This window comes from Panulirus ornatus, chromosome 43, assembly GCF_036320965.1.
Source record: "Panulirus ornatus isolate Po-2019 chromosome 43, ASM3632096v1, whole genome shotgun sequence".
NCBI classification, from domain to species: Eukaryota; Metazoa; Arthropoda; class Malacostraca; order Decapoda; family Palinuridae; genus Panulirus; species Panulirus ornatus.
In genome coordinates, this window is record NC_092266.1 from 28145376 (window position 1) to 28158758 (window position 13383).

General features: G+C 37.2%; 1 protein-coding gene across 3 annotated transcripts in view; it reads right to left on the bottom strand.

The window, feature by feature from the left end:
• The window catches only part of LOC139762453 (nuclear pore complex protein Nup93-like), a 78896-nt gene that overhangs the window by 2966 nt on the left and 62547 nt on the right, over window positions 1-13383 (bottom strand). For all 3 annotated transcript variants that reach the window (XM_071687357.1, XM_071687355.1, XM_071687356.1), the window contains exons 12-17: window positions 11036-11180; window positions 9257-9383; window positions 6494-6635; window positions 5659-5751; window positions 4264-4503; window positions 2558-2776 (exon numbers count right to left, since the gene is read on the bottom strand). In XM_071687357.1, the coding sequence (XP_071543458.1) occupies window positions 2558-2776; window positions 4264-4503; window positions 5659-5751; window positions 6494-6635; window positions 9257-9383; window positions 11036-11180 (966 nt within the window). The remainder of the gene's footprint in view (window positions 1-2557; window positions 2777-4263; window positions 4504-5658; window positions 5752-6493; window positions 6636-9256; window positions 9384-11035; window positions 11181-13383) is intronic.

A 13383-nucleotide genomic window follows, 5' to 3' on the forward strand; every position in this document is an offset into this window, starting at 1 on the left:
GAACAGCAGTGTCAGAAAACAATTACAGGTAACTCTTACTAATGTTTCCAAATCCTTTGCCCTAAATTTTCCACTCGGAAGGTAAGCGCCCATCATAATGCCAAGAAAGACAGTATCCCCATGTTTCTGGGCATATCACAGGCAAAGACACTACTAAGAATATGAAGAAACTATGTAAGTGAAGTGTTTTAGATATCTGGGAGTGGATTTAGCAGCGGATAGAACCATGGCGAGAATATCTTGGACAGCAAATATGGGTATGTTTAAAGGAATAGTGGTTCCAACAATGTTATATGGTTGAGAAGCATGGGCTATAGATAGGGTTGAGCAGAAGAGGGTGGATGTGTTGGAAATGAGATGTTTGAGGACAATATGTGGTGTGAGGTGGTTTGATTGAGTAAGTAATGAAAGGGTAAGAGTGTGGCTGAGAGAGAAGAGGGTGTATTGAAATGGTTTGGTCATATGGAGAGAATAAGTGAGTGGAAAGATTGACAAAGGACAAAGAGGATATAAGTCAGAGGTGGAGGGAACAAGAAGTGGGAAACCAAATTGGAGGTGGAAGTATGGAGTGAAAAAGATATTGAGCAATCAGGGCCTGAACATACAGGAGGGTGAAAGGCGTGCAAGGAATAGAGTGAATTGGAATAATGTGGTATCGGGGTCAACATGCTGTCAATGGATTGAACCAGGGCATGTGAAGCGTCTGGGGTAAACCATGGAAAGTTTTGTGGGACCTGGATGTGGAAAGGGAGCTGTGGTTTCGGTACATTACACATGACAGCTAGAGACTTGAGTATGAACGAATGTGGCCTTTCATGTGTGGCGGGGTGGCGACGGAATGGATGAAAGTAGCAAGTATGAATATGTACATGTGTATATATGTATATGTCTGTGTATGTATATATGTATACATTGAAATGTATAGGTATGTATATGTGCATAAATGAGCATTTATGTATATACATGTGTATGTGGTTGGGTTGGGCCATTCTTTCATCTGTTTCCTTGCACTACCTCACTAACGTGAGAGACAGCAACAAAGTATAATGAATAAAATTAATAAGTACACCTACATAAATAATGGAACATTAGGTGGACACACAAGGCAGGAAGTGTAACATATATTGTCTAGGGCTTTCAAAATTAAGGGGAGTATGGTGACTGCAAATGTATATGGTCCAGAGGTTTCAAAAGGGAAGTACAATAACAACTCAGAAAACAATTACAGGCAACTCTAACATGTTTCTACTTCATTTGCCCTCATTTTTCCACTTGGCTGCAGCATCCATCATAATACCATGAAAGATAGTATGCCCATGTTTCTGGGCATATATGCAAAGGGACTATTAAAAATATGTAAATGAAAGTACACTTACATAAATAATGGATAGGTAGGAACATGAGGTAAGGGCCTCTAGAAACTTTCAGTTGAAGTAGTCAGTAGGAACATGAGGTAAGAGCCTCTAGAAACACTAAGCTAGAGTTCCCCTCAGTCAGTGTCCTGTTAAGGATAAGGAACTAAAGTCTCAGAAGTGGCAATGGAGATCAGTTTTGGAGACTTCACCTTCAGGCACCCCCATGAGAGTGTTTCCGGAGGGAATGGGTAACAGGGACATGGATACACAGATATATCACTGGAATTTGGAAAATATAACTAAACTGTGAAACAAATATATATTATGGCATAATGAGGGTACATCACACAGCTGGTAGAGTTGCAGCTTGAACATTTATTTACCTTGGGAGCTCACCACACAAATAAGTAAACCTTTATTATGTCATAATATATGTCTTTTTCGGAAAAAAAACCCAAATACCAGGCAAAACAAAAAAAAAAATTGCACTGCATGGCAAAAGAGAGGCTTGTTAGAGAGAAGTCACAGATTTAAAGTATAAAAGATGGTGGACTCTACAGAAGATAAAATTAACTAACTAAAGAAAATAAACACAAATATCAGGAACATGACTACTGATGATAAGCAGTGGAAGTATTTGCATGTAATTGGATACATAATGCTCATCTGACAATATACCAAAAGTGTGAACAAATGTTAAGTCCTCTAATATTCTGGAATACAAATTAAGGACAAGAAGTGAACATAAATGAAGTCCTCTACTGTTGTAGAATAGAAATTAAGGACATGAATGTAAATGTGGAACAGAAATTAAGGACATTAAGTGAATAAAACAGGTCTTCAATTGCTGTGTAACAAAAATTAAGGATATAAGGCATTATGTATGATATATCCTGTAACTGCAAACAATTAAAAAACACACACTTTTAACAAAACATTTACATACTATGCTTTTGCTTAATCCTATCTTTTACTCTTCTACTCATCTCTGATTTCAATCAATTTGTATCATTTTGAGAGCATTATCCTCTTAAATCATGTGCTAAACAGATCACCAGTCAAAATACTTGATAGTGTGTATTACCCTGCTGTCACAAAACTAAACTCATCTAAAAAGTAGACACCCAAGAAGAGTAGTATTGAAAACTGCTTGACCTTCCCCCATTTGTAAAACAACTAACTGTTCTTATGAACTGTCTTACCTTATTAGGTGGAGAAGCAGCAGGTGTAGATGTACTCAAAGACATCTGTGGAGTCTGTGGCTGGGTAGGCATAAGGTACATTCGATGGGTAGTGGTCATGGCGGCCAGGAGAACATGTGGAAGTACACTACGAACCTCACTTGCTAGAGCTCCTACTCCAGCAACACGAGTCTCAACTTCATCACGTCTCAAAGCAATAATGCGTAGCTTTTTTAAAACCTGTGACACACAAGGATGTTTGATTCTCTTAATCATAACTGGGGTAGTTACAGGTTGGTAAATTAAGATAATACAAAATAATCAACCCTTAAATGGCAGCTAAAATCATTCGGTAGGTAGTGATCATGGCTGCTAAGAGAACACGAGGGAGTACACAGAGAGCCGAACTTGCTATAGCTGCTATTCTAACATCATGAGCCTCAACTTCATCTCATCACAAGGTTCTAATGCTTAGCTGTTTTAAAACCTTTAGTCAACAAGTATGTCATTTTCCCTGAATCCTAACTGGGAGTTACTGGTTAGTAAATCAAGATAATACAAAATAATCAACATCTGGCCCTTAAATGGCAGCTAATATACATTACATTGTTTTAACTTTTCTCACCTTTGTTACATATCCAGCTAACTTATCATACCATTCATAGCCTATAGAGGTCTCTTCTGGCACCAGGTAGGCATGGAAAAGATTTTTACTACAATGATATGCTGGTGGTTTAGGGCATTCAGGACAAGGTGGTATGCAGAGCAAGTGTCAATGGCAAATAGTTTGATGAATTGAGGAGGTGGTGAAAGCTTTGCATAAGATGAAGTGTGGCTAAAGTAGATGAGATTGCAGTTGAAGTTATCAAGAAAATGGATGACAGTGTCATTGACTTATTAGTCAGGATTTTCAAGGGTGTACAGACAAAGGTGGAAGTGACTTAATATTGGCAGAATGCCTTTTGAGTCCTGTCTCCAGGTTGCAGATGATAAGTATGGGCCTTGTGGTACCTAACTCGGTACATGAAGACTGTCAGATGCTTACCCATTGAATATCACTCATTGTTTATTATCTGAGAGCCAGTCTACTAAACAAGTGCAGGTTCGGTTCCATACACTATAAACTTTATTTTTAGTAAACAATCTGTAATGTAGTACAGTATTTTGTCAAATGTATCTAACATCTAAGAGGTATTTCGAGTCCAGTTCCAGTTGTTATACATATGACTTAACTTATGTGAATCATCAATTCAGTCACTAATTATTGTTTCTAACACTCTTACTTGAACCAAAGGCCGAGAGGGCAGATCAAAGTGCAACCCCCCCCCAACACACACACACACACACACACACCCTACCCCACCCCCAAAAAATGGTGGTACATTTGAAAGTTTCGAGACACCCTTTCTACTGTAAGTTGGAGTATATTTTTATGACTGGAAAAGCAATTTGGTGACTATACTCTTTCAATATTCTGGGAGAGATATCATCTGGTTCAGGTGACTTGTTCAGATTTAGTTTATCTAGATATTTAAGTACTTCATGGCATTCAATATTTATGTCCAAATTATCATTTTTGAAGCCCAGAAATACGGTGGGCCTATGATTTCTTGGATGACAAATTGCTTGCTTCTCCTCACTTTTCACATGACTGCTTTGTGAAATCTAGAAATCATCAGCCATGGTCTTAAATGCAATTATCTGCATAGCTTAAGTGCAAGACTTACCTCAAGAGCATCCATAAATCTCTCCTTATGGTAGAGATCAAAGAAAGTGATGAGATCCAATAAAAGATGCAATGTGGCAACAGTGTTAGGAAGAGTGTTGTGACCATGGGTCTTGAAGCGGAAAGCTACAGCAGTTGCCAATTCTACAATACGTCCACGCTGACTACCACTTCCACCTTCAGTTTGAGGCACAACCTGACTTAGCAGCTGGTTTAATAATGACACTACTTTGTCATGATTCTGCAAATAAATGAAATCATACACAAAGTCATATTTATGTAATCAAGTTCAAACCCTTTCTAAACAGAGCAAATCTCCCATAATTGAGCAGGGAGACTCAATCTTACACCTTCAACTATACCTTCCGTAATGTTGAATTTTTTTTTACCTACACTGTCACCCAGACCTTCATTCTTGGTTTCTCACTCTCTCTTACTCCATCTCTACACTTATAAATACTTTCTAAACCATTCTCATCCATCCACCTCACACTTAATTTTATCAGCCACATTTTTCTCTATGATAAACCTCTAACATCCTCATACTGTTCTCCACATGTTGCATTTATTCCCTAAAAAAATCTTTAAACATTCACATCCTTTAACTAACTATCTTCTAGCCACTGTTCCAAGTATCAAAGGAGGTCAAACTTAACATGTTACCAAACCTTATTATACCTGCTGGCTCACATTCAGAAGTTTTATAACCTAAATGACACCAAAACTCACCTAATACTCAAAGGTCTTTCTGATAACTATTCTTCCACTTCAGCAAAATTATTTTATATACGAGTTTGCTTCAACTCTACATGCTCTAGGTTAAACCACAAGTGAAAATTTACCTTTAATGAGGTTGTATTATCTAGAGGAGTCTCATCAAAGAACTACCTACTCCAAAGGAGTTCCATCATTTTCCTTGGAGCTTAAGAAACTTCTGAATAAAAGTTCCTGAAGTATCTCTGGGACCTTTTCAAAAATGGAGTCCTTGGGCAATTATTAAAAAAATGCCATCCTATGACTTCACACGTAATAGATGGGCACAAACGTAAAATTTGTAACCTTGATGGTACACTGAACACAAGCATAGCAAGGATGATGCCTTTTGATGAAACTTTAGAAATGCATGCCTCAGCAGGATGACATGTATATACATAACTAGGCACTAAGTTTTATTTTCCATCAATTATCAAAATTTTTCCCATATCTTATAAGATCCCTTTACATCAACATGGCCTGGTTAGCAGACTTAAAAACAATTAAGATTATGTTTAAATTCATGTTCATCAACTTCTGTAGCATAACAGTACAGTCACATGTTGTGCCATTTACTTAACAGTAAAAATTCAAAACTACTGCATTTATAAACTACAATGTGTACTAAATAAGTAAACTCTACCTTGGCAAGATCATAGAGTTTGACTGCATCTTCATGCAGACCCTTCTTTTCCGAATCCTGTGCTACCATTTGTGTCACTTCACTCACATCCACCTGAAAGTGAAATTTAAGCCTTTTATTTGGTTTCTACACACATAAAATCATAAAAGATGTTTCTTTATTATCAAAACATTTTTCAAGCCAATCCCATTAACATATGGAGGACAGAGTATATATTTCTACCCTTTTATAAGCAGTATATCACCAACACAATTATCCTTTTAAGTTGATGGCATTAGCAATTCAATGCCTAACCAAGGCAATTCTATTAATGCTATGAATGTACATATCTGTGAGGTTTGTAAAAAAGGGCATGCTTGAAGATATAGTAGTCCCATTGATGTACAGATGCAGAGCATGGGCTCAAGGAAGATGCTGAATGTGTTGGAAAAGAAAAGTTTGAGGGCAATATGTGGTGTGAGGAGGGTTAAGTAAGAGATTATTGGAGTAAGAGAGAGGTTTGATATTAAGCATATAATTGAGAGCTGAAGCGGGTTTGTTGAAATGATCTAGGCATACAGAGAAGAACTATATGTTGGCAAATATTATAATAACTTTCAAGTATATGGATATGGAAAGTTTTAGCAAGCTGTCCAAATCCTACATAGGCCAAAACAAAACTAAACTTCTCAAGTTTGATAACCATACCTAAAGCCAGATCTGCAAATACCACAAACAAATTCTTCGAGATTTTTCAAAGCAAACATCTGATCCACACATCCTGAAGTTAAAATATCATTATGCAATAACCATTTAAAATTTAACATTTTAAAGATGGTGATAAACTCATCCTTACCTTAAATTTATCAATGATACCTGGTGTCCGACGACCATCTGGTTCTAAACGTCCAAGCAGTAAGTCAAACTCTCGAGATTGTAGCACCAGTTGACTTATGCAGCCTGAGAACACGCTCTCACCATTCTTCCCCTTCAGAGATCTGTTAAAGTCTTTTATGTAAATTTTCTAATTCTATTCAGACTAGATTTTAAATGAGGACTTCAGTTTGAACTGAGCATACACCTTTGTCTCTTTGTAAGATTAAATACAGCTTTATCATTTAGTCAAAGAAAACTTATTAGAATTGATTATATTATGTCAATAAAGTATAAATGGAATAAGCTTAACAATACGGTCAATACTAAAACTAACAAAAGTTTAAGTTGTATGACAGCAAAATCCAAAAGATGGAGCCCCACAAAATCAATACAATTAAAAATAGGGAGTTACACAGAGATATTGACTGGACAAAAATCACATACATACATACATACCTACATACACACACACACACAGAAGTCACAATATCAGGGATTTTGAGCCATACATACTCCTTGTTCTGATGAAATTTTGCCAAATGTGCTGAAGATCTGTACATATACTGACAAAAAACCTACTGAACAGTTGTTCAAGATAACACTGAAGAAAAGCATAGAGCTAAGGGAGTGAAAAAGTGCAAATGTCATACCTATATAGTATATAAATGAGTAAACAAGGAAAAGGAAATAACTACAAACCAGTCTTAATGAGTGTGGTGTGTAAGGTAACAGGAAAGAGATTACCTTATTGACAGACAACAAGGCTTAGAGGAAGAAGAAAGTCAAGCAAGACAAACCTCATAGATTACTAAAAGACAGTGAGCTCATCACTGGACAAAAAAGAGGATGGGTGGACTGCCTGAAAACAAAGCTGATTAAGAGGTTGGACGGACATCAGATGATCTCAGTGGAAAGGACCAAAAGATGCATATCAGAGAAGCCATCTCAAAATGGACTGAGGTCACCAGTGGAGTTCTGCTGGGTTCTATTCTGGGACAATTACTCTTCTTGATTTATGTGAATAACTAGCTAGAGGGAGTGGATTACTACATGAATAAGTTTGCAGATATGACAAAGGACAAGAGGGAAGTGAAGAGTAGGATATTGTATTTAGTTACAATGGGAACCTTAACATACAAAAATACAGGTCTGAAACATGGTTAATGAAGTTCAACCCAAGCAAATGTAATGAGGATGGGTGAAGAGTGAATATTAGGTTTCGGGAATCTGTGTGAGAGAGACTTCCAAGTAGCCACTGTCCCTAAAGCGTCACCACAGAGTCTGATCTTGAAAACAAAACAAACTATCCACAATGTAAAAATTTTATTCATGGATAAGGAAGTAATCACCAAATTTTTCACATCCTTCATAACAGCAAAACTAGAATATGATTCTCAAGCAAAAAGAGCAAATACGAGAGGGTTCAAAGAAGAGCAACAAAGATGGTACCAGAATTAAATAAGTTTTATTCACTGGTAAATGGTAAGATGCTAAAGATAGACAGATATAACAAAGACTGGGAAATGGAGTTCAGTAGCCAGAAACTAGGGAACTATGGGGGAAGGGTTCTGTGAAATTTACAAAGTAGTACGAACACGGGTACCCCTAGACTTAAATTATTATTTTTTTCTATTATACTTTGTCCCTGTCTCCTGTGTTAGTGAGGTAGCACAAGGAAATAGACAAAAGAATGGCCCAATCCACCCACATACACATGTATATACATACACGCCCACACATGCACATATACATTTCAACGTATAAGTACATATGCATACAAAGACAAATACATATATACACATGTACATATTCATACTTGCTGCCCTCAGGTATTCCCAACACCGCCCCGCCACGTGAAATGGCATCCCCCCCTCCCCCCGCAAGCACACGAGGTAGTGCTAGGAAAAGAAAACAAAGGCCACATTCATTCACACTCAGTCTCTAGCTGTCACGCGTAGTGCACATTACACATGATACTTAAGTACAGACAGAATATTAAGAAAAATGGTTCAGTAAAAAAATTCAAAAACTCTATCCCTACACTTCTTAATGAACTGTTCACTGTAAACATCATCAATCTGTTTTAAAATCTTACAGGTGAAGATCAGATCAACCCTCACTCCTTTCTTCCAAAGTGGCAAATTTAAGCCCACTAGCATTTCCCTGTAACTCTGCTTTCTTGATTCTGATACCTTCTTTGTTGCTGTCCTCCGGACCTTCTCTATTAGCTCTGTGCTTCTTTAGGTGTAGTGACCAAACTTAAAAAGTATATTTTAGTTTTGGCCTTATTAAGGATGTGAAAAGCTTGTTAAATATTTCCTTATCCATGGGCTTGAATACAATTCTAATGTATTTCAGCCAGCAGTTGGTCTCCTTAACTTTTCTCCAAAGGTCAACCTACAAGTCTCTCTAACATTCAGTCTTCTACAGCTATGTTCTGCTAGATGACTATCATCTTGAGGCCTGCTTTCACTATGACTCAACATCTTTTTTCAACATTTACTCAGCTTGAACTTCTACAAACATTAGACCAACTTTGGAGTCTGTCAAGGTCCCCTTGTAAGTTGATGCAATCATCCATGCTTTTTACTTCTCTCATGACCTTTGTATCATTTGCAAACATTTCAGTATAGGAGTCCATACCTTCTGAGAAGTCATTCACATCTGTGTGTATGTGTATACATATATATATATAACCACCACATAAATCACACAGTAACAGTAACTAAACTTAAAAGATTACCTGAGGAAGAAGCAATAGTGTAGGGCTTCGCATGGATCAGTGGCCTCAAATTTACGGGTGTAAAGAAGGATAAGACGAGTCAAATTCAAGCGTCGCACTCCTTCAGGATCACCATCTTCTCGAGACACTAAGTGGATGAAAAGAAAAATGATAAATCCAATGTGCTTGTACTCCAGTCATTTGAAAGAAACTAACTAACTCAATCACAATCATACAAGGTATAAAATGCTTCTTTATAGAAATCACTGGAAAGAATTCATTCAAAATATTGTATATTATTTATCTATATATTATACATAATCGTTGTTTCCTACATCCACAAGGTAGTGCCAAGAAACAGAAGAAGAATGGCCCATCCTCTCATATACACATATAACCTTATGTCTAAAAGTTTAACTTTATGAAATGAGGCAGAATCAATTCAGTTTCATAACCCCGGGACCCCTTACAAGGGGCCCCTGCAGCTTGAAGGCTGCACTGAAAAAGATGGATATATACTCTGGTCACAGTAGTTACCTGAAACGTCCATCACTTATGCAATATAAAATCTCAGTAAGAACCTAAAATGGTATAAAGACAATACTGACATACACTGGTACATTACACTTCATATGAGTCATAAAATGAATTACATGCAGGAGACTGTGATGCATGCATGAGATGAAGAAAATTGGAGCAATGTGGTACACAGAAGCAAAATACTATTAATGGGCTGATCCATGTATATATGAAACAGTCAAGGGAAACCACAGAAAGGTCTACAGATAGGAGGCTAGAATGGATGTGAGCAAATGAGGTCATTTGTCATCAGTTCCTGGGAACACATCACTATATGGGAAACAACAAAAATGCACAAAAGGAAGAAATCATAACTATCATTATTACTATTGTTTTTTCATACTTGATCACCATTTCCTGTGTTATCATTATCATTATTCTATTTTCTTTCATACTTGTTAGCTGTTTCCTGCATTAGCAAGATAGCACCAGGAGTCAAAGAAGAAAAGGTCTCATTCACTCGCATCCATTCTCTAGCTGTCATGTGTAATCATTATCATTATAATTTTCATCATTATTCTTATTCTTATTATTAAGACTAGCAGTAGCTTAATATCAGCAAAATGCTGTAAATGGACTGAACCATGGTATGTGAAGCAGTCTGGGGAAACTCTGGAAAGGTCTATTGGGCCTGGTTGTGGACAGGGAGCTGTGGATTTGGTGCACTGCAAATAACAGCTAGAAAGTGAATGTGAACAAATGCAACCTTTCTTCATCTCCTCCTGGCACTACCTCACTAATGCAGGAAAAAAGAAGGCAAGTATTTTTATCATTATTAATAGTCTTATCATTATTACCATTATTATGGGAGCAGAGGCTGGAAATCCTCCTATGCTGCATTGCTTTACCAAAAGGAACAAAAGAAGGAGTCAAGCATGGATCTCTTCCTCTAAGACACAAATCATCTGTTTTTAATGCTACCTCACTCACATGGGGAAATGTGAATCCATGTGAAAAAACTATCATTATTTTGTATAACTCCAGAGAACCAGTGTTGGGTTTCAGAAACAAAAGCCACAGGATGAATCAATATATGCAGGATCATGCATATTCAAATTCTTCACTTTAACAGCCTGAAACTAAAATCACAGAAGGCTATAAAGATTATACCCTAACAGATAAATTATCTATGTGGATACTGCAATAATGAGTTTGGAATGTCTCCCCATCAGCAATTCTTCCCCTATAAACTATTACAAGAAGCATTTGATTGATACATACACATTGGTGCATGGACTTCTGGTGTTAAAGCTAAAAGGTTCATTTCATGTAGAGCAAGGGCCACATGGACAGCATGGCATCTCAAAGCTTCTTTTCGACTTAGAAATTCAATAGCAGCCTCAAACTGGCCTGTCTGCAGAAGAATCTGAAAATAAAATTATGATACAAAGGTAAAGATCTCATGAGCAAGAATTTTCATTTCTATTTCATAATCTTATGCACATGCAAAGGAAATAATATGCTTTTAGAAAGAAATACATCTCATTACTATAAGACCATGGAGTTTTATCTAGTTACTACAGCAGATTTTGTCTCTTCAAAAGTTTGCTCTTCTTCGATCTATTAATTGTCAATTTCAAATTATGTATTAACTAACATTCCAATGATATTTTCACTATTCACAAGGGCCTTAACTACCCATAAAAGTTAAATCAAGTTTCTGTTGCTGGTGTGGGCCAGTTGAGAATATTTCTGCATTCTGTTCATTTGCTGATTAGTTGATCTAGAAGAGTGTCTTCAAACAATATAATTAGTGCAGTTCTCACATGATCACCAGTTAATGTACCCTATCTTAAACTTGGCTTGCTAGTCATCTACAATGATAACTTCCCAATCAATTACAACACATGTTTTGTTAAACAGCATTATGGTGCCTTCCTTTTCATTATAAGAGTCTGCATATAGCACCAAAATGCATTACAGGTTGCACCTCTCTAATATGGTGCTATGTGGTCCGGTAACTCCCTTGGTATGGCACATTTTGAATCTGCCACCATTAGTTTGTGGATCTGCCATCAGGCCAGCACTGTTAGCAGAGCTATGGTGCCAAAATCTGTTTACACTGCAGCCGAGCTGATTAACAGTCCTGTTAATTTCTTATATTCAGTTTTTGCTGAAAATCAAAGCCACAAAAGTTCAAAGTTTCAGAAAACTTTGAAATGAGATATGAGTACAGAATTAAACTGCACTTATAAGTGGTTTAAGCTCCCACATAATGAAGGTGTAAGCATTTCTGGGAAGATGCTTATCAAGCAGGCCAAAGTTTTTCAGAGAACTGAATCCAGATTATGACTCAATATTCACAAGGATGGTTACACAAGCTTAAGTGGACGGAATTATAGTACATAGTGTGTGCAGTGAAAAGCGTATAGCTGACGTGGAAGCTTATAGTGTTGACACGGAAGCTTGTCATGTAAGGTCATACTGAAGAATCGATAAAAACTCCAATTTCCTTTTAAACAACCAACAGCAATATGTACAGGGAGAGAGTGTACAAGCTGGCTGCATGGCTGGAACTGATGCAATGCAGCTGTGCAAGATGGCTGCCTTGATGATAATAAACAACAATAGTAACAAGAGTCAACCAAAGCCAACTACCAACCTATGGTCATTCATTACATTAACTACTCGTCACAAAGCTACAAAAAAGTTTGTGGATGAATTTGCACAGTCAGTGGCAGCAAAAAACTTAGCAGCAAAACAAGTGTATAATGCTGAGAAATCTACCCTGAGTTAGCTTCATATGCCATGAAAAACTGTTGCCCAAGATATTGAGGAGTCTCATCTTGGAGTACTTCTGATGTAACCTGACGCAACAATAAAAACCTCGTTTGGATGCATTAATGATTGCATCATTTCCTGTTTTAAGCTTTGTTCTACCATTGATAACACAGCACTATGTATGTGAAATGAGCTGACAAGACTAGGGGTCGGACATATGTTTACATAGGGTTCCCTTAGGGGTCAAGTTCTGTTTTCCGGCATTTTCTGTGGTCCAACAATGGCCAGGTCCCTAGGTTTCCGAATTAAAGAGGTTCAACCTGTAGTATTTTACTGTCACTGCCAATATCAATGAAGACAATTATGACCATCCGTAACTAGCTTGTTTTCTTTAATTGCAACAAAAATTACAACACCTCCTGCTTTGTGCAACTGATCCTTCATAAACAGTTTGTACCCAAGTATTGTTAATCTGGCATGTAAATATTTATTCTCAGTTTTCAATCAAGCACCTGGTGCTCCAATAACATCTGGCTTCTCTTTGAAAGCATATGATATCACACCATGCCTCACATACATACAACTCTGGCAGGACTATGTAATATACCTTCAAGCATATCATCTTTATCCTTAAAGACAGTGACCTTTCCACACATCCCTCAGTGTGCCCAGGTTCTTTACCTATCACCAACACTATGGCTTACCTCAAGTCCTTCAGATCCATATCCACTCCCAGCTATCTGAAACTTCTCACTTCCTCCATGTTCTCTCCATTCAAACTCACTCTAAATAACATTTCTTTCAATATCATCAAAAGAGACAAGTTACTTCAGAGTTACTGAACGAGA